This window comes from Pyxicephalus adspersus, chromosome 4, assembly GCF_032062135.1.
Source record: "Pyxicephalus adspersus chromosome 4, UCB_Pads_2.0, whole genome shotgun sequence".
NCBI lineage: Eukaryota > Metazoa > Chordata > Amphibia > Anura > Pyxicephalidae > Pyxicephalus > Pyxicephalus adspersus.
The window spans coordinates 29900839-29921434 of NC_092861.1; the positions used below are offsets into that span (position 1 = coordinate 29900839).

Genomic DNA, 20596 nt, shown 5'->3' on the forward strand with positions numbered 1-20596 from the left:
CAATAAAGTTCATGTAAAGCCTAAACCTACTTTTTATATCTCACAGTTCACAGTTGTCCTTTGGCAAAACTAACTAGAATAAAACATCACCAGGAGCTTTTTGGAAAAAGAGACTTGCAAAGTAACTCCGCCAAAAAACCCTTTCACCAGCTCCTGGTGGCTTTTTGTTTACACTGCACAATGCTTGCGCCATGTATTGTGGAGACCGGATCTGTTTTCTGCACTGATGAGAGTAGACCTAGATGCCAGAGTGCATGGGCAGGCGTTACATTATCAATGGCTAAAAAGGATTGTAGATTGCCACAGTGTACTACAAATAAAGGTGTGAACCTTTACCAAACTTCCAAAAATAGAGGAATGTTGGTGGAGCAGCTTTGTATCTGAATGTCCTAAACCTACACAAGGAGATCAATAGAAGCTGCCATCCTGATCTCCTTTTTCAAATACTAGTTACTTCTCTGTCTTCAGTCTTTCTGCATCACTGACCATAAACAAGCATGTAGATAAGGAAATTAAGAGTAAAGACCTTTAATCAGCAAACTTCTGAAGCTTCTAATCAGCTTTATAGCCAGGCAACAACATTCTCAAAAAAGAAAAATATCAATAACAGACTTCTCACTACAGGTATCCTTGAAATGAATTTGAAGAACAGATTTTTGCTTATTTTTTTCATTCTACATGGATCTCCAAAGTTTTAAATTATCGATGTGTTTCTTTTTAAGTTTTAGAACACTGTATGTAGGATGGAGACTAAAAAGCTGAATACAAAAATTCTAAATGTATTTGTATACCTGAGTAATAATCTTTTGGATTTTTTTGTTATATTCATGTACATCTAAAGTACATTATAAAATTGGTTTATTGTTCTGCTTAAAAACAAAGCCATTATATATAAATATAAAGATATTTATTTGTGGCCAAGCTTGTGAATTTTGTATTTGAAGATCCTTCTCACCTTTTTAGTCTTACCAGTGTTCTGTTGTTTTTTTAGCAGCAAATTGCTGTATTGAAGTTCTGGTGTGATAAGTCTTGTACACAGTGACCTCTCAGCCCCTTCCAGTCCTTGTTTCAAGTTGTAACCCATGATCCTGGCTATCCCTGCCTGATATGGTTGTAAAGATTCATCTTTTATGTAGTTTGGATCCACATGGCCTTGTAGGCAGATTTCTGATTGCAAAGCCCTCCTCCTCCGAAGTTCTTCAACCTCTTTTTGCATCCGCTCTCGTCCAAACTCATCCACTTTTTTCCAGAAAGTGTTATTGAAATAAACATACAGCTGCCAGTCTAGCTGATTCCAGATCTTGATCTTCTCCTGAACTTTTACAGGTTGGACCTTTCTGGCATAGTTACTTCTGCTGTTAAGTGGAAATGACAGAACATCATCATAAGTCCAGCAAAGGGCATCTTTTAGAAGCACTAGTGACTCGTCAAAGTACTCTGTTATAAGGACCAAGTCAAACATTATCTCTACAGTTTTCTGGGCCAATTGGAAGTACTTTGGTGACTCTGGCCCATTGGGGTCAAAACCAAGGTCAAATGTCATTAAATTTCTGCCATAATTGCTAAATTTACTTGATTTATTATAGAATTTGTAGGGGTTCATCATAAATTCTTCCAGACTTCTAGCATTGATGAAGATGTCCATTGTCTTATAATATGTGAAAGATGATTCCATAAGTGACACAGGATTTCGTAATATAGTGAAATAAAAAGTGTCCTTTGGCATTACCTTCTCCACCTGAAAGAAAATGTAACACAGATAATTTATATTATCAATGCCAGAAGAATGGGTTATGCAATAAGAGGGTTTATCATGCTACAGAAGAAAAAGTATTTATTGAAAAGTAAATGTGGACAATCGCTAGACAAATAGATAGATAGAACAGATGGAAAACTCGACTTTGGTTCTTTGGCCACACCTCTTCCTTATCCCCAAAATGATCTGTAGTAATGCAGACCACTGATGTATATAAAATTAGATTTCACAGCTTTGATTCTCCCGCCTAATGCAATGCCTTGTTTAGTAGCCACATACTATGCTCATACCTCCAAACTTTCTCAAGAGAAAAATACACATTTAATTACAAAGTATGTGGGTAAAGAACATACCCCTGACTTAAATGAGGAAAAAAAAATAGACGGGTCCCTTCTGGCACTTTTTATACAGAGCTTGGGTTCCCAAAGAATCAAATGTGGTACAAGTAATTTTAGAAAGGGTCGTAGGGAGAATAGGGTGGAAGCTCTGATTTATAAAGAGGATATGCTTTTTCATATATCACCTTACACATGCCACCAGTTTTCAATTACTCCAGTAGCTTGTTTCTGGGTCTGGCCATCTCTTGTATTCTGTCTTTAGTAATCGACCATCTCATGTTGCATATCTGCAGTCCTGTGGGCCTTACATTTACTCAATATTATCTGTGAACCTTTGGTGCCTTTTGGTGTCAGGGGCTGCACTTAAGGCCCCCTATAGAGCTCCACTACTCTACAGCTTTCTACTACTTTACTTTTGGCCAATGCAAATAAGACAAACACAACCAAGTACAGGTAGTCCCCGGATTACATATGAGATAGGGACTGTAGGTTCTGTTCTTAAGTTGAACTTATATGTAAGTCGGAACAGGTACATTATTTTAATGAATGCAATTGGGACAGATGTTTGTCTCAACATATTTTTAGGCAGTGTGGCGTCACTTACTGTATAAAATCCTCACTGTGAGATAATCACAAACAAAGCAAAAAAAAAAAACTTTATAGAGACTAGATATTCATTAATTTCTGGAGCAAGCTGTGCTTTGATATGCAAAAAGAAACAACTAAAAAGTTTGTCTTGGACACTAAAGCGTTATAATCAAAAGACTTCTTCTGCAAGTCATTTAAACTGCCTCCGCCCCATCAAACCTCTGTCCTGCACAAAAGGGACCAGGGAAGCCATGTTTGTATCTAGGAGTCGTCCGTATGTCGGATATCCTTAACTCAGGGACTACCTGTAATATGTTCAGAATATTGCTTCAAATTTTTGGAAATGGGGACACTTTTTAGCTTACAGTTTGTAGGCAAATACCTGAAGAGGCACATATCAAGCTTAACAGTTACTACTAGTACAAATATTTATGTAACCTTGATTTTCAATCATGCTAGTATTTATGAAAGCTGTATTGAAGCCTGTGTAAGAATCAAATAGTAAATCTAATAGTAAATAGTAATCTTATCTGCATAATACAACAACTTATTTATGTGTACATCAGCAGCGATCAAGACTAATACAGGCCAACTGAAGACCTCTCATGCATAATGGGGCAATAATATTTAACCAGTTTATAATAGCAGTTTAAAATAATAGCTTTTTGCTCTGGTCTTGTCATGCGTTTCTATTCTTGATTTTCTAGACTATATTGGAGAGAAATCTTTGAGTCCTGGATAGCATTCTGCAAATGAACCAACAGTTCCTGCCATGCTGACATTATTGCTTGTGCCTCTTCGTCTGGATCATTGCAAAACCCCACCACTGGACAGGTAATAGGAAGTGTCCACCCATACCTATAGAAGGCCCCTTGCCTGGAGTGCCACAGGACTGCAGATTTACGTGGAAAAAATGCCTAGAGGGGGAGATAGGAGTGAGGAAAATATTTTTTTTTTTGACTAGCATTTACCCTCCTTACCTTCCTAAAAAAAAAAAAGTTTTGGAATGACTTAAACTTTAGTGTATACTCTGTTGTTGATGTTGTTTTTTTACTTTTACTACTACTTTCTACTACTACTCTTGCAATGGACAGCTCCAAAGACCAATAGGGTAATGTTTAGGGTAGGAGGAAACAATTGAACCCTTGGCATATACAGGAAAAAATAGGATTTTCTTCAGCTGCCTGGACACTAACCAAGTGTTGTCTTCCCACCAGGTTAAGGATACCCCTTGATCTATAAAATGGAAGTATCATAAGAGATAAATGTAATAGGTAAAATACACTGAAAAACAGCTCTGGAAACTTGGCTGTCAGTGCTGCATCATTTCACCTGAACAACTTCAATTCTCTTGACCAGAAATGTTGGTGCTGCAAAGCTGACATCCAAGTTGCAGAGCCTTCTGTCCACTAAAAGACACTGGCAGGTAGCTGTAAAATATATATAACAGACTTCTGGTTTTATTTCTTTTTTTTCCCCATAAAAATTATGCAGATTACCTGTCCCAAATGGAATCGCATATGGTGGCACATGATATCAAATTTACGAATGACTTGACTAAAATATTGTGCGACAAAAGCCGCATTGAAGTATAAAGGATAAAAGAACTGTGTTGCATTATAACTTGGTAAGGCGAAGGTCAGATTGTTCGATTCTCCAAAGCGGAACAAGATGTTCATGATGGTGCTGCTGGCCGTCTTGTGAGTTTTCAAGAAGAAAATATGTTTATGAGGCTTGCATGATTTCTCTTTAATAAGATCAACATCAGAGGGACTCTTGGTTGGCTTCTGTGCTATAACACTGTTGGGCAAAAGAATACATGTGATTTCATTTTATTTTTTTTAAATAAGTGTTCTTCTCACTTTAACTATTAACTTTTGTAAAAGAAAAAAAAAAGTTATAACTGCAAAGATTATGCTGCGAAATCAAAGCCCTCCAACAGAACTAATATTCTGATTGTCGTTTCTACATCCAGAACCACTGGTTACATACAGGCTAATCTAACATTTTAAATATATATCAGCTTTTCCTTTCATTTATCTGTAATTGTATTGTGACTATTACTACTTACCATACTGATTTGTTCTGTTGATTCTGTTGCTTGGCCAGAATACAAATAAGTCCAGTAAATATAAGAATAGTAAACAGTAACCTCAGATATTTTAGACTTCTGCAAAGAACAGAAAAGATTCTGTAATTAGAAAATTAGGCTCAGTGAAGTGGTGTGGCTACTGCTGGTCATTCGGTGATTACCATTTACTGAGGAACTCCCACTGGTCAAAGAGATGTAGCAAAACTAGACAAGGGAAGTCAGAGCCCAAATCATAAAAGTTTAGGCAAGACCTTAAATATTTTAATACTTTTCAATTTTGAAAATGCCTTAACATTAGTCAAATGCTTAGCGCGTTTCAAAGGGAGTTCTGAATTCAATAAAACCAACCTATAAATTGTCGCAAGTTTTAGGTTTTCCCAGGAAAGTGAAATATTTAGACTTAAGTGTGAGCATTTCTCATACTGTTAGCATATATTTTATGGAATTACAACAGTTCATAAAAAGTTTATATTTGACATCCAATGATACAAGACTATCATAGTATTTAACTGATGTATTAAAAAAGGAAAAAAAAGAAAACATTTTGCAAAAGTAGTTTATAGCTTAGGAATTAATCTAAAATATTTTACTGATCAGTCAGTTTGGTGTGTTCTTACATTTCCATATAGAAATAAATATAATCTTTAATTACCATAGAAAATATCCATATCCATATTCATGCAGTTTTTATAATAATACATCCTGGCCCCTCTGCAGTCTAAAGCTATATCGCGGTTATCACATTCTCGTGCTAGTTAACCACTTGCCTTGGGACAGATAGTACAAGTAGCTTCTGCCCGTAGTAGCCCCATAGGAAAGAATGGGGGCAGCAGTGAGAGTCTGCGGTGCCTGTGACCAAGTAGCTGACAAGGTGATCATTTGATCTCACTGCAGATCTGAACCTGCCCTAATAATCACACCAGTCACAGCAGTGTCAGCCCAAATGAAGTTAAATCTATTTCCGGCCAATTTTTCTTCTCTTTATGTAATCCAGACAGGTACTTTGTTGTATGAGTGTCTGATATCAACTCTGAACACAGGAAGTTTGAAGGACAGCACTGCAGTCGGACAAGGAGAAAATACAAGTAAATAATCAAAAATTTTCTAATCCCTGAGAAGTAAGACTATACCATTAAAACAAAAAATGGATTGAGATTGTATCAATACTCATAGATGACCGGTTTTCTTTAAAATGAACCTGTGGTGACAAAAGTATTTGTGTTGCCACGGTAATTCTAACTACCTTCATAAATTTTGAGTCGCAGACCTAAAATGAATGCCAGGAGTGTCCAGATTCCTAATTTTATTTTGTGTATTCTAGATTTAGAAAGTACTACGGGGTTGGGATCAGCATGGCAGCTAGAAAACTTGTATTCTCAAAAAGAGAGATCAGCAAAAGCAGCCTACATATTTTGTGATGTGTTTGGCAGTTTTGCACCAAGGTAACCCCACCCGGTCCAATCCCACACAGGAACTATTGTAGCAGACATTACTGATAATGTAAGGCTGGCAATGGGGCAAAGGTGTCGGAGCACAAAGCACCATACCCCACCAAGCAGTGATGCACTAAGTAGCCGCAGACCAGTCGGAGTGCCCATTACTGACCTCTGCACTGAGCGGTAGAACTGGAGTGGACTCTTTAAATCTTTGACATTTTGGCTGGCCTACTGTTGCAATGGTCTCTCTGTTAGATTTAGTAACAACTACGCAGTATGGGGACCTTCCTAGACAATCCATCAATGTATTTATAGTCTCACAATTGTTGGTAAATTCAAAGTCTTTTGTACAATCAAATTGACATAGACTGTGTTGTCTCTGGAAGGAAAAGCTGCATTTTCATACCAAATGTCTTGGCCTACAGGATGGCAGCTACTAATGAATACTGACTGTTCATATAATAACACTTCATCTGTTGTATCTACAATCTTACTTCAACCATTTAACCTTTCCTTAAATATTAAACTTAGATAGCCAGTCAGAGATATTCCATTTTTTTTTTCAGTTAGTTCCTTTACTCAGGGTGAAAGTCAATGTCATGAGTTGGATGACTGAATTGGAAAACCTTACTTCCAATAGAACGCTTTGTAATAATGTAATGTAAAAAAGGAAAAGTAAAACTACAAGATCTACCATATGTAATTGTAACTGTGTAAAGTTCACAGTATTGAAAATGTTGTAGAATCAAATCAACATAAAATTAGTTATATTTATATACAGTATAGAATTATTTATTATCTCTATATAGTAGATATCTATCTATGTGTATATTATCTGTTTAATTTAATACATTCTTGGTGATGACAATTGAATAGGGTTTACGTCATCTTATGGGCGACAATGCTGCCAACGATAAAATGTACATGCAATATTTTTGTTTTTTTTCTTTGTTTAAACCATTTTTGGGAGTGATTTTCTTTATGTAATAATTAAAAAAAGCAAGGCCATCAAAGCTGCCTCCATTGGGGGAAACCTAATAGGTTGTACTTATATAAGCACATAAAGTATCACAAAATACCTGTTGCTCCTTTTATTTACATAAAGGTTCTCTGTATGTAAAAAGTGAATATGAAATTTAGCATATGCATAGTTAATAGTATTTTTCATTTGTTTACCAAGATAACCTTAACTATTGTGTACAACATTTAATAAATGAAACATAACATAGCTGAAATGGTCATTAGAGATATTCCCCCACAACTTTCTGCTTGGTCACCATATGAAGATTCATCTAAGCTGAAACCCTGAAAAAGCAACCAGCTAATGCTCTACTCTTCTAAAACCATTGCCACGGCTCAACAATCCTAAATTGCATGTTATACTGATGAAGTATGTATATAGAAGAAGGTTATTAGTTTTGACACTTACAAATTGAAAAAAAATGTAAATAAATTTGACTAATCATTGGAACTTTGCTTTAACGATGCGGATCAGCAAAGCTTACAGTGGAAAAATACAAATATCAGGAACCCAGCAAGAAACCAGAGGAGGGCCAGTAAATGGAAGTAAATATATCTGCACTTATTGATCAGGTTGCTTTATAATTAGGCAAATCTATTTGATGGTAGATATTTAAAAAAAAAAAAACACTCGGACATTATTCCATTAACCCTCTAGCAAGGTATTAGCATATTCTCCTGTGCCACTGTCTGTATCTGTCTGTCATTTGCAACCCCTATTTAATGTACAGCACTGCGTAATATGTTAGAGCTATATACATCCTGTTTATTAATAATAATAATAATATTAATAATAATATCCATCTCTGCTAAGGGCACTCTCGAAATGGAACATCATAATCCTTTACTTTCTGCACTATCTTAGATTGTAAACTCATTAAGGCAGGGGTCTCTCCTCCTCCTAAATAATTGTCTGTATCTGTCTTTTGTTTGCAGCTGCTATTTAATGTACAGCACTGCGTAATATGTTGGTACTTACATTAACAATGCTGTCCTCTAGTTTAAGCTCCTATACTTCATATACATAAATAATAAATATATAATAGTCCATTTTAAGCCAACATGCAACTAAAAAAGAATTTCAATGACAATCTTGTTTCCTAAAACTAACAAGCCAGGGGACTTTTTGGAGGATCTGCATGTAATACAAGGGGCACCCAAGAACACAAAGCTGCACTACCCAAGAATCAGTCATATACTGCTCAACTGACAACACAGACCCAATGCACAGACAGAATGCTACAAGAGCTGTCAGTCACTCCACACTTACCTGCAGTTCACCCATTGCTTGAACATCATTGCTCACATTTATTATTCCTCAGATCCACAATTTCATAGACTTTTCTTCTTTCTTCTTGTCACAATTCTTTTCCCCAGAAAGATTTGCCTTTTGCATTTTGTTCATATCTCTCATTCACAAAAGGTCCCTCCTCTTTCACTCCCTCCTTTCTACTTTACATACTCTATACAAGTTTAAATTGTTACAGGTTCAGTAATGCCTAGCCCAAGGGAGCAGCAGCAACAGCAGTATTTACTATGCCTGTTTAACAATTTACCTGGATGTTCACATGAAAATAGTTATCAGACCTAATATTTAATGCACTTTAAAGTGAACCGGTCACATAACTAAATGTTCCAAAAACATGGAGGCACTGTGCATTGGTTTTAATTGTTTACAGAGTTGTGTCTTATAGGGTTTTATATCTGTGATATGTTTATTTGCCTAGTGGTTGAACTTGATGGACTTATGTCTTTTTTCAACCTAACCTACTATGTAACTACCAAAAGTGTGCTAAATGGTCACAGATGAGTCAACAATAATGACTGAAACCCACTGTCTGGTATGTCTATGGAGGAACTACAGATGGTGGTTGGGTATAAACTATGCAGAAGGTGCTGGACATGTAACACGCAGTAGCCTGTATAAGTACTATGAGGAGTAGCACTTTTGGAGTTTTATTCATTCATGTGGGGGCAGATTTAGTCCCTATTTTGGTGGAAGTGGCTAGCAGATCAATTTGTTTCTCACTTTGAGGTTATGGTGGATAGCCAGATAAATACTCACTGCTTCTTACTTCCTGATGTCTAGAGGTCTTTTGTATACCACCTGTAAAGGTCAATGTTTTGGTTATCTTGGTTGTCTCCATGTGCAAAAAGCATGGGAAGAGAAGAAGAAGAATATTCTCCTTATTTGGAAGAACATGTAATACAAGATTTACAGGGTCCAAAAATAAATGCTTAAGGAATGTGCCATCTTCCAACATTCGTATCATATAGTGTGGAGGAGTATACAATTTTTAAAGTGTTTTTGTAATAAAAGTTAAACCATTTTGATCAGAGGTCCCCAACCCCCGTCTATCTGACAGGTTGGCCGCAAGAGAATAGAGACCCAAAGGACCATTGATTTAGATGTTCTAGACAGTTTTGTGATATTGCTTAACGCCCCTACAACCAATTTTTTAGGGAATTGTGTTTATGATTGTATTTTGGGATATAGATCTATAGACCTGTTGCAAAGGCAACAGGTCTATAGGAGCATATATAGGAGCAAATATAGGAACTAATAGGAGCATATATGGTGTTGTATACATTAAAATGTGTGGAATAATTTGTAGAGGAAAGTGATGTGAAGTACAGATTTTAGATCACAGCATACAAAGTGGAGCAATGTATATTACTAGCATTAGTGTGCCTGTTATACATTAGGTTGAAATCTAAAAATCCTAGAATAAACCCTAGTTGTATAAATGCACATCACAGTTTACAAATCAACAGTCTGAGGACAGTAATAAACCGTGTACAGTATGCAGTGATCTGCATTATGTGATATACAGTGAGAGTTCGATGGTCTAGATCAGCGGTTGCCAAAATTTTGGTGGTTCGCAATTCTGGTCTGATCTGATGACCATGTCCCCTGTATGGACACAACAAAAGTTGCGCTACTGTCCCCCCAGGATGTTTAGCAAGCAGGTCTGAGCCTGCGATGGGTGGATGGGTTTTGGCAACATCATGTCATTCTGTTGGAAGTTTCTTCCCCTTTGAGTGACACATGGCCCCCTGTTTCTACTCGCTTCTACTACACGCCAGCGGGATTTAAAATGATGAATTTAATAATTCTGGATGGTAAGTAGTCTTTTTCCCTGTAGTGAAAAAAAGATGGTTCCTGCAGACTAAGTGTAATTGCCTCAAAACCCACTTTATCACACTAGTTGGGCAGGTCTATTCTGATACAGTTAGACAGTAGCACAATGGTATCTTTCATTATTCGCACTATTTTCATCCAGGTATGGATCCTGAAGTCTTATGTTTGGTACACATGTGCAATAATTGTCGTTGGAAAGGATCTTTCACGGTGCTTTCCAGCGACTAAGGACTGCACGATGCATGAATGAGTTCTATACATACAGCACTGTTTTGCTCTATGGATAGGGAAGGGGGAGAATGACGGAGCGGCACCCTGCTGCGCGCTCTCCCTCTTTGCTTCCATTAAGATCGTTCGTTGTCCATCGGCCATGGATCCACCAGGACAGGCTTTCGGACGATGGGCGCTGTACACATGCCAGATTCTCGTACGATATCGGCCCTGAGCCAATTATCGGATGAGAACCATAGGATGTGTGTAGATCAGCAAAAAATGTAACCATTCCTGATTTTGCTTTTCCTAGTTTCCTTATTGAGCACTTTCTTGAGGGATACTTCACAAGTACAACTCTACTTGGGTTATCAGTTAACTTTGAAATGTATTCATTTAATTTATCAGGAGTTAAATAAGCGTTAGTATTATCTGTCAGATCAGCTGAGCTAACCTTAGTACACATTAAAGTGCTTGGTTAACCTCTACACCGGGGGATATTTATATCATCCTTTAAGGGAGAACAAAAACTAACAGTTGCCATGCATTATACCACAAGTCACAGCAACACACAGCACCTGGATGGATATCCATTGTCATTTATTACTCTGAATAGGGCAGCACACAAAAATGGAGAGAAATGCACACAGCAGTGTGTTGTAAAAACGCATTGTGGCACAATGCATAGGGAACATCAGACATTGTTTTCTATGCATTGTCTGATGTCCTTGTGTATCGTATGCTATTTTCAACTAGTTTCTCCTAACACAATTAGGGGTTAGATCTTACAAAACATAACCTTCACTTGCATCAATACTTCTATATGTAAAGCTCATTTAATTTAGGTAGCTGTTTCTCACATAGCAGTTTCATAAAAAGTCCCTTTGCAGACTATTCCTAAAGCTGCCAGATGGTTTTCTGACAAGACATTTGTTAAACTCAAATGGACCTCAGACTAAAAGGAGCCACCCAATGTGTAGTGCTCCCACTTGTTAGGTCGCTGCACCCCCTGGAAAAAGCAATTCGCATGAGTCCATGCTTAGCAAACTACATATTTTCGATGGACTAGGACAGGAACTTGCCAGTTATTTGGCATTCACATCACTGTACAGCAGTAATGAAGTGCTGCAGTTTTTTTTGTGAATGGCACCCCAACACAACTTCTTAACTCACCATCCTGGAAGTGCTCTGCGATATGCAGTTAGACAATACCGTGGTGCACCATGCTAAAAATAATGCTGCAGATCAGATTTTTTACCTGTTGTGGTGAATAAGCCAGCTCATTCAAATGTATTTGGTGCTTTAATGCAAAATCCACTAATGTGCCATGTAAAGCGCATTTAACATAATGGACCTCTCTGGTGTAAATGCGAGGCTTCCAGTCTCCTTAGGAAAAGTTACAACTTGGGTACACTTTATCTTCAAGTCTCTCTTTAATCAGTTTATGGAGCTGTATCAAAGGAAGAGTAAATATTTACTGCCCTCAACCTAAAAGCAACTGTGGAAATGCTTATGCCCTTGAAAGATAAAGTATTTTATGTTGTTTTCCTGTAAAAAGTAAAGCAAAATCACATACAACCCATTCTTGTGAAGAAAATCTACAATGTTAATCTAAGGTTAATGTTAGTCTAATTGTTAAAAACAACATTTGTTCTTATATTCTCCTTTTAAACAGTTTATCATTGCTCATTTGTGATATTGGAAGTTTAGAATCACAAACAACAAAGTGGATGTTACTCTGCAACTCCTATTACATGCTCTTATCATCTCTCGACTGGAATACTGTAAAAACCTATTTTTTTGGTTTAACACTAATCAGACTCTCTCCTCCACAATTTATCTTGAATGTTGCAGCTAGATTTTTGTCTTGTCTGTATTTTGTCAGTCATTTTCAACTCCGGTCAATTCCTGGTTTAAATCACGTTACTCCCTGAGAGCTGCCCCTTTTACCCCAGAGGACCAGAATATTCCACAGGCACGCTTTACCTGCATGTGGAAATGTTCACTTGAACTGCCTCTTCTCCAGCGCTCCCTCTAGAGGTGGGTTTGGTTACCAGCTGGTCACATGATCTCCTTTCGTCACATGATCTTCCCTAAATAAAGAAGTGACTGGCAACAGGATGTTACCCGAATAAGGAATACATCCAGGCTCTGCTTCCTGGTTCCAGTTGGCATCTCCTGATATTGACCCTATGGTATATCGACCCTGGCTCTGATTTGACTACTCTCAATTGCCACCAACTCTGATCTTGGCTTGTCTGTCTACGTTTTTGCCTTTTGCTCGTGTACTATGCTTTGCTCCAATCAGCAGTTACCAGTCCCTTCGAGTACGGGGGGAGCAGCTCCTAAAGTCCATCACCCTTTTGGGGTGCGCTGGTGAGGCCAGTGGTTGGTGTCATAGACTCTGTGCTCTGTACACATCCCAGCTAAGTAGTGATAACAGTGTTGTGTAATATGTTGGTGCTTTATGAAAAACGTTTTTTAATAATAATAATAATAATAATAATGTAGATCCTAGAAAGAGCAGTATTCAAATATCCCTCCTCATTTAAATAGAGTAGGTCGGTGTTTCTCAACCAGGGTTCCTCCAGAGGTTGCTAGGGGATCCTCAACCCATTTGTGACTCTCAGGTCAATATAACAGGTACAAATGATGTTTTTGGCTATGTGTAAGGGTCACATTCTTCCTACCTACTACAACACTAATTTACTAAGCTGTGGATGTAGTGGTTATAGAGGGGGTTCTCTGGGAAGTTGAAAAAAATGGTTGAGAAACACTGTTGTAAGTCAAAAAGTGAAATGACATGATAACATATAACTAATGATATTGATGGAGTATCTTGGATGACTTTTGAAATGGGATAAGCACACAAAGGCACAACACGAGCACAAAGATCTGGCAATGTAGATATTACTTGGATAAACTAAATCAAGCACTGCACAATGTAGTTGGATAGTGAACCCTAAAATTTTTCTTTATGCAAAGATTATTTTCTATTTATTCCTTTGATTTACATTTCCCTGGCAGGCATTATAGTCAGCCTGTGTAGACCTGGATTTTGTGATTACAGTCCTCTGTGAGTGGACTGTAAGGGAATAAGCACAGACTAATAGGCCTATGTCTTTGCTCTCATCTTATCAGCATGTTTATTGTTCCCACATAAGCACCATAAATCGCAAAACTGGCTTCCTCCTCTTAGCTTGAAACCATTTAAATTTAGACATTTAAAGTGGACCTTTTAGTTACTCACTTGTAAATAACTGTGTGACAGTTATCTGAACATACTGCATACTGTTCCTGGGTCAGTGGTTTAGAAAGTATTAAAGGCAGAGGATCAAAACATCAACCAGGTAAGGTATACCTAGGTCAGAAATGACAGGTTACATAAACTGTCAGTGATGAGTTCACTTTAATAACACAAAAGCTTACTTGCTCATCCTGAAGACCAATTTATCTCAGGTTAAAGCCTGCACTGTTCAAAGTGAAGGAAGAAGATTTAGAACATTTATTTAGGATGGAATAATTAGGTTTATGCTGCAACTCAAAAAATACAGACTATTGGGCAGACACTGGGACTAAAATAATGACTGAGACAACAAACTGCAGATTAGGTGGCTTATAACAGGTATAGGCTAATGGGGCTATTGACATGAAATGTACCCATGTAATCCAATTAAGGTATGTGTAATAAAGTGGAATGGCACAGGGTATAAGTATTGAACACACAAATAAAATATGGTGCAAAAAGGCATGAAAATCAAAGAAACCTACTGAAATCTGTCAGTTTTAGAAAGCATTTAGATAGCTTTATGATGGCCTATGAAATGAAATGTTTTTCTTTACCTACGTATCACACAAGAAGCATCTCATAATGGGCAAAAGCAAAAAGTTCTCCTAAGACCTTCAGAGCTTTATTGCAAAACATACTGATGGCATTGGTTATAGATATTAAATTTGTTTTTGTTATTCACTAGGTCATGCAATATGTCTATTGGAGGATCTTGGTAATTGAACTTTAAATGTATTTTTCCAGTAAGATTGGTGAATACTTACTATTAACCCTGATGGTTTACTTTCCTAGGTACATTTAATTATATTCATTTCAGACTTTTCAAAAGTTAACTTTGAAGCCAGTAGAAAATAATGAAGGACAGTCAAAAGACTAACACATATGGTACCAGATATATAGCGTAATCACAAAAATAACAATAGTGTGCTATACCTCACTTGTTTGTAACAACAAACATCCTGTTTAGGTTACTCAACAGGATCTTGTTTGTTGTGACCTTAAAGTCCTTAAATCTCTTATTGCCTAACATGTTTCACCATAATGGCTTCCTCAGGGAGTTTGAAACACATAAACTATTGGATCAGATAAATAAATTTATAATAAAGTACAGGCAGCAATTAAAGTTAATACAAAGGTATAAACATGAAAAGAGAAACAAGCATATTAGAAAGGTATCCCAATGTATCAAATGATATTCCAAGAAGCATTCAACCAAAAGGAAAAAGAAAATTATATATATGTATAAAACAGAAATAGAACAGACCACATAAAAGGTGTTGTGTATAAACCCCTACAATAGGTGGGGATTTATAATGGTAAGTAGTAGACTAGTTGGTATTAGTTAGGAGATTATTAAAATGTGATGCCAACCAAAATTTCTCTTGCAATCCTGTCTAACCAATATAGGTATAATTACAAAGCATATAATAAACTTCATGTTTAAGATCACACATTTAAACCGTATCTTTTTTTGTATAGAGTAGTATATACAACCATTGCCGAGATTGAGAAATTGCTCCAACTTTGTATGGCTACTTCTTAGTATTGCCAGCTGCAAAGTCCATGTACAGATAAGCACTGGAGTCTGTAAATGGAGTACAAGGACCGGGAGTCTTTTATAAGTAAAAGCAATAAACCACAGTGTTTTGTGCTACAGTGCTTAATCATAAGACTTGTAACACTACTCATTTCCAAGGCTAAATCTGTTTGAGCATCTAATAAGAGTATCTATATACCTATAGGCTGGGCCAGATTTGTACTTTTTTCTCCCCTAGGCCAGATAGCCTGTGCTGAAAGGACAAATATGAGAAGGTGATAATGGGAGGTCATTGGTGGGATCCATGATGGTTGCAGGCAGAACAGCCCAATGCTATACACTTTTATGTATTATAATGATAATATTACAGGACATGGGTCATATAATTTATTGACTATATAATTTTTCTAACTAAATAATAATACAATTGAACCTATTTATAATTGAATGCTCATAATGCTCATAGCACCAGCCCTGGGCTTAGTTAGTATACTACCGGGAGATATAGACCATGCTGTTTTTTGTTTTTACTTTATAAGAGATAAAAAAAGTAACAAAAAGCCCTTATTCTAGGCAGTTAAAACTTCCCTAGGTTAGTTGAAAGTTCAAGAAAGACACACACATGCTGGAACATGGGAATTTTTTAGTTTTAATTCACAGGGAGTGGTTAGAGGGCGGCCATAACCTTAGCTAACCCTATCAACAAGCTCTCCCCTAGCTATCCCTTTGAGTGAGTACATACCATCAAATAAATGTGACGCCCTCTAGGGACCCAATCCCCTACCCCTAGGTAAGTGATTCCCTTAAAATAGGAAAAGATGTGGTCACATTGCAAATTATTTTTCAAAACATGTGAAACTGGCAATAGACTATTAAGACTTTTATTATGCGAACAACAGAACAAAGAAATCTTAAACAGTAATTAGCAGTAATTAGTCATAAGTAATTAGCAGTTTTTGAATTATTAATTCTATTCATAAATAACATTTTTTTGTTGTTATGACCTAGGCTTGTACGTGAGAGTCTCCATGTTATCCAAATTTAATTCAAGGTCTCTACTTTTTCCTGAAAAAAAACCCCAGAAAAACCACATTGACAGTATAAACCTGACTGTCACTGCCAACAGTAATCAATATAAATGCTATAACATTAATATGAATATATACATCTATAACATAATGCTTTTAAAACATTTAAACAGCCAAAAATTAAAATTACATAGGCTCAGCCTGTTTATTCCCCATCTTTTTTATTTTATTTTTTTTTACAGGTTAAACTATTTTGTACTTTTGAGTTTGTTATATTGGGTTATAATGGGTCACTTAAATGATTTATTGTGTAATATTGTTGGCCACCAGTGGATGGTGCTGTGCCTCAATGTAACATGTTACAAACGGCTTGTCTATAGATAGCTCTCATCCGTCAAATGCAGCTCCTGAACATGCCACTAGGTGTCATCTGAGTATAAACAAAAATTATTTTCCCAATAGCATTTTTAAATGAAAAACAAAAAAAATTGGTTTATATCCAGTAATAAAATAATCGCACCTGAATAATTTATAATACATGTTTTTCAGTGAATAAAAATGTGGTTTTGTTACAGTTGACTGCCTAAAAAAACTAAAGAACTACCAACCCCTTTATATATAAAGAAAACTAATAAAAACAGCTTAAGAGACTTTCCCTTTTTTTTTTTGCATGTCAGAAATTCTGATCTTCATACCTCTTGAAGCAGAGACATAGTTGTATTTTCCCAACAAATTAGTGGGAAATGTATCTTCCATATGTGTACATAGAAGCTTACTTATCCTGGCTTGCAGCAAAAGCCATGATGGATATTGTAAAGCTTTACTGCAGGAAAAAAGTATATCTGTTCTGACAAAAAAAAAAACTTCCATGTCAGACTTCTTTGGCTATAATTCCAAAAATATGCCCCACCATTTATCAATTGATACATTGACCCTCCTGCTTCATCAAGCAAATCAGAAATAATTACTATACAGATCAGTCTGTATAGCCCCCCCCCCCCCCCTTTCAATCAACTCCAGGCCTTTTATCTGCTTAATTGATAATGACATAACGCAGGAATTGGCCACACCAGCTCATGTCCCCCCCCCCCCCTTTTTTTTATACAGGTTAAGGTATTTTGTACTTTTGAGTTGGTTATGATAGGTCACTTGCTCCTAAATTATCTTTTGTGCATGATTATTGGTCACCAGATGGTGTCCTCAAGTGAAGTGTTTAACAATTCACTGTTTACCAACCTAATAATTCCACTGGTGTGACATGAGTACAAACCATTTATTATTATTATTAATAAACAGGATTTATATAGCGCCAACATATTATGCAGCGCTGTACAATAAATAGGGATTGCAAATGACAGACTAATACAGACAGTGATACAAGAGGAGAGGACCCTGCCCCGAAGAGCTTACAATCTAGTAGGTACCATGTGTCTTACAGCTGACACATGAAGCCCCTCATTCTCTCTACCTTCTGCATACCAGTTATACAGTTTTCACATTTAATACATTTCCATTAAAATGTAATAAATGTTAATGGATGTGTTCTCACAATTGTTACAGCCATCTCAGTCATTTTTCTTTCTTTAAACAATATAAGTCGAGCCCCTCTTTCAGAGACTCAATTACATATTTGATGTCCCTCACCACCTCCCCTTTCCTTCTTCCCTTCTTTGTTTTTGCCTTTTAATACATCACCATTTCTTTTACTGATGTATTGGGTCTGATTTTTTTAAGCTTTCCAGAAAAGGATACACTTTCATCAGGGAAGCTGGGTAATCCAACAAACCTGGAATGGATCTGGTCCATGAGTCAAAATGTTGGCTAGCAAATACCAAACGAATTTTGAGGAAATCCATTTCAGGTTTGTTGGATCACCCGGCTTTACTGATGAAACTGTATCCTCTGCAGTCTTGGAGAGCTTTAATAAATCAGGCACATTATCTTTAATGATTCCAAATCTTGGCATAACATGCACAATATGAGCCCTGGTACCGGATCTCTCCAATATATTTGTTTCTTTTTGTGATTGGTCTTAGTGTCTTGAATTTGTATGCTCCAATTGGGACATTGTCTTCTCTTTATAGCATATCCATAGGATAACTATGGTTTTTTTGTGCACCTTAATATGTATACGAAAAATAGAGAGTGTAACAGGTCGGGAAGATCAAATATATCACAAACTTTACCAGGTGGTCTTGGTTATGTGCCAACCCTTATAAATTTGTGCAAATTTGTGTTAAATTTAAAACAGATAATAGAGAAAGAGGAAAGAAAAAGAGATAGAGAAAGGAGACTTGTTAGAGGCACAGAGTTTGTACTGATAAAAACAATTACTTTATTTTTTTTATCAATTAACTATAAATGCAGTGATACATAAACACAGAACAGTTGTATAAAACATATCATTTCTTGTTTTGCTCAAAGGGGAATGCACAATCATCTCAAGAACTACTGATGATTTGTATACAGATTGATATCCCGACATGTTTCACCTAATTTGGCTTCAGCGGGGGTTATATCGATTCTTTCAGACCCAAAGTTATGTAATCTGATTTTTCCGTCTAACCAACATAATGCAGAAGTATCAAAAATGGTAACCTGTGCTGGTTACATTACTATGACCCTTCCACTTATGCAGGTCAATAAACTAATCCCTTTGATTGTTTAATAGGTTTGTAATTGACCAGAAGATGATATTGGGATTCAGGAATAATATGGTTTATCCAGGTGTTTTCTGTAATTTTTTTATTGTTGAGAAGAAAATTCTCTATCATTTGTGGTTTTGTCCATATATTACTGAATGTTTGCACCAAATACTGTTGTTAATATCTAATAATACCGTTCATACTATTCCGAATAATCCTTCACTGCTGTTGTTCGCATCCTGGGATGGAACAGTATTAGATAACATACCTCATTCAGTGCAAATGTAGATTGGTATCTGTCTTTTGGCTGCCAGATGAGTAATTAGGCATAGCTGGATTCAATCCCAAGCGCCTGGTACAGAAGTTGTCTCTTCCCTGTAGATTCTATTCCACAGAGAGATGCTGGATTCTCAAATAGATTGATAACTAATTTTTTGCAGCACTGGTACAAATTTTTGACCTATGACTTTGTGGACTTTGATAGAAGTTTAATCCTCGACTCTTTTAAATATTCAACATGGTACATAACCAATATTTCTGGCTGATCTACAAAAACTTTAGTTTTCAGATAAGATAATGTGAGTTTTCTCTTCTTTCCCTTATGATGTTTCCCCCCTTTGACTGTTTTTTCTTTTTTCTTGATATTTGTTGGTTGTATGTGTAAGAAAAAAAAAAATTATCTTGATAAAAAAAAGTTTAATAAAAAAAAATAAAAAGAGGTGAGGATTGAAGAGTTTAGGCAGAGTTTAGGCAGAATGGGAATTTGTTCGTTGGTGATAAGTGGAAAAGAACAGTGCAGCCAGTCACCAGGGGCAATATGTTTAATATGTAGTTATATATATGTAGTGTATTGTTGTTGTTTGTTTTGCTAACGATCATTACATTTTTTTATGTTATGTGAGCATTTTCCTAGTTTTCTGTATTTTTGGCTGTTCTACTTTTAACTTTCAATTAAAACATAGTAAAAGAAACTGCGTAGACATGATGTCTGTGTGTGGCCAGGTGCAGGAAGAAAATATGAATGAAAGAATGTTGTTCTATGTTTGTAGATTTAATTGCTGAAAGACTGGTAAGGTATTGCCACGGCATAAGGGGATTACAAAATATTTCTAGTGTGTTTAATCATGTTTTCTATTCATTTTATTTTTAATACTAATTATATTGTATGTAAAAAAAAAAAAGTATAAATCTGACCCTCTTTCCCATAATTTTTATCCTGACCAAAAATGAGGGGGGATCAACCAATAGAGTCACAGATAAACCTGACTTTGATTCTAATACCAAAACCAGAACAAAAACTTTTGTTTGAGCTTTAAAACCCGAACATTGATCCAGTAATTTAACCTGCAGCTACTTCACAATGACAAAAAGCTAATTGCCTGCTTTGATTAGATTTTATGGCAGGATAGCAGCTGGGATGCCCTGCTCTTTGTTGTAAATCTGTAATCATGATAAGGAATTGGCTTGCCCTTCCTGCCCATTAGTTTGTTTAATGTTTTGTTCCCTACTTTTTCC

At 36.4% G+C, this 20596-nt stretch overlaps 1 protein-coding gene across 1 annotated transcript; it reads right to left on the bottom strand.

Moving 5' to 3' along the window:
• Window positions 1–40: 40 nt before the first annotated feature.
• Window positions 41–8575, bottom strand: LOC140329714 (galactose-3-O-sulfotransferase 2-like). The gene is made up of 5 exons (XM_072410100.1): window positions 8501–8575; window positions 4754–4852; window positions 4182–4482; window positions 956–1738; window positions 41–73 (listed from the first exon to the last, which is right to left on the bottom strand). The coding sequence occupies exons 1-5, from the start codon at window positions 8527–8529 to the stop codon at window positions 41–43; spliced, it is 1245 nt and encodes a 414-aa protein (XP_072266201.1). The 5' UTR covers window positions 8530–8575.
• Between the last annotated feature and the right edge of the window lie 12021 nt (window positions 8576–20596).

Coding starts and splice junctions, on each gene's coding strand:
- LOC140329714 (XM_072410100.1), bottom strand. CDS start 8,529: ATGATGTTCAAGCAATGGGTGAACTGCAG. Junction 4,483..4,753: donor CAACAGAACAAATCAGTATG/GTAAGTAGTAAT, acceptor TTTGCCCAACAG/TGTTATAGCACAGAAGCCAA. Junction 74..955: donor ACACTGGTAAGACTAAAAAG/GTGAGAAGGATC, acceptor GTTTTATTCTAG/TTAGTTTTGCCAAAGGACAA.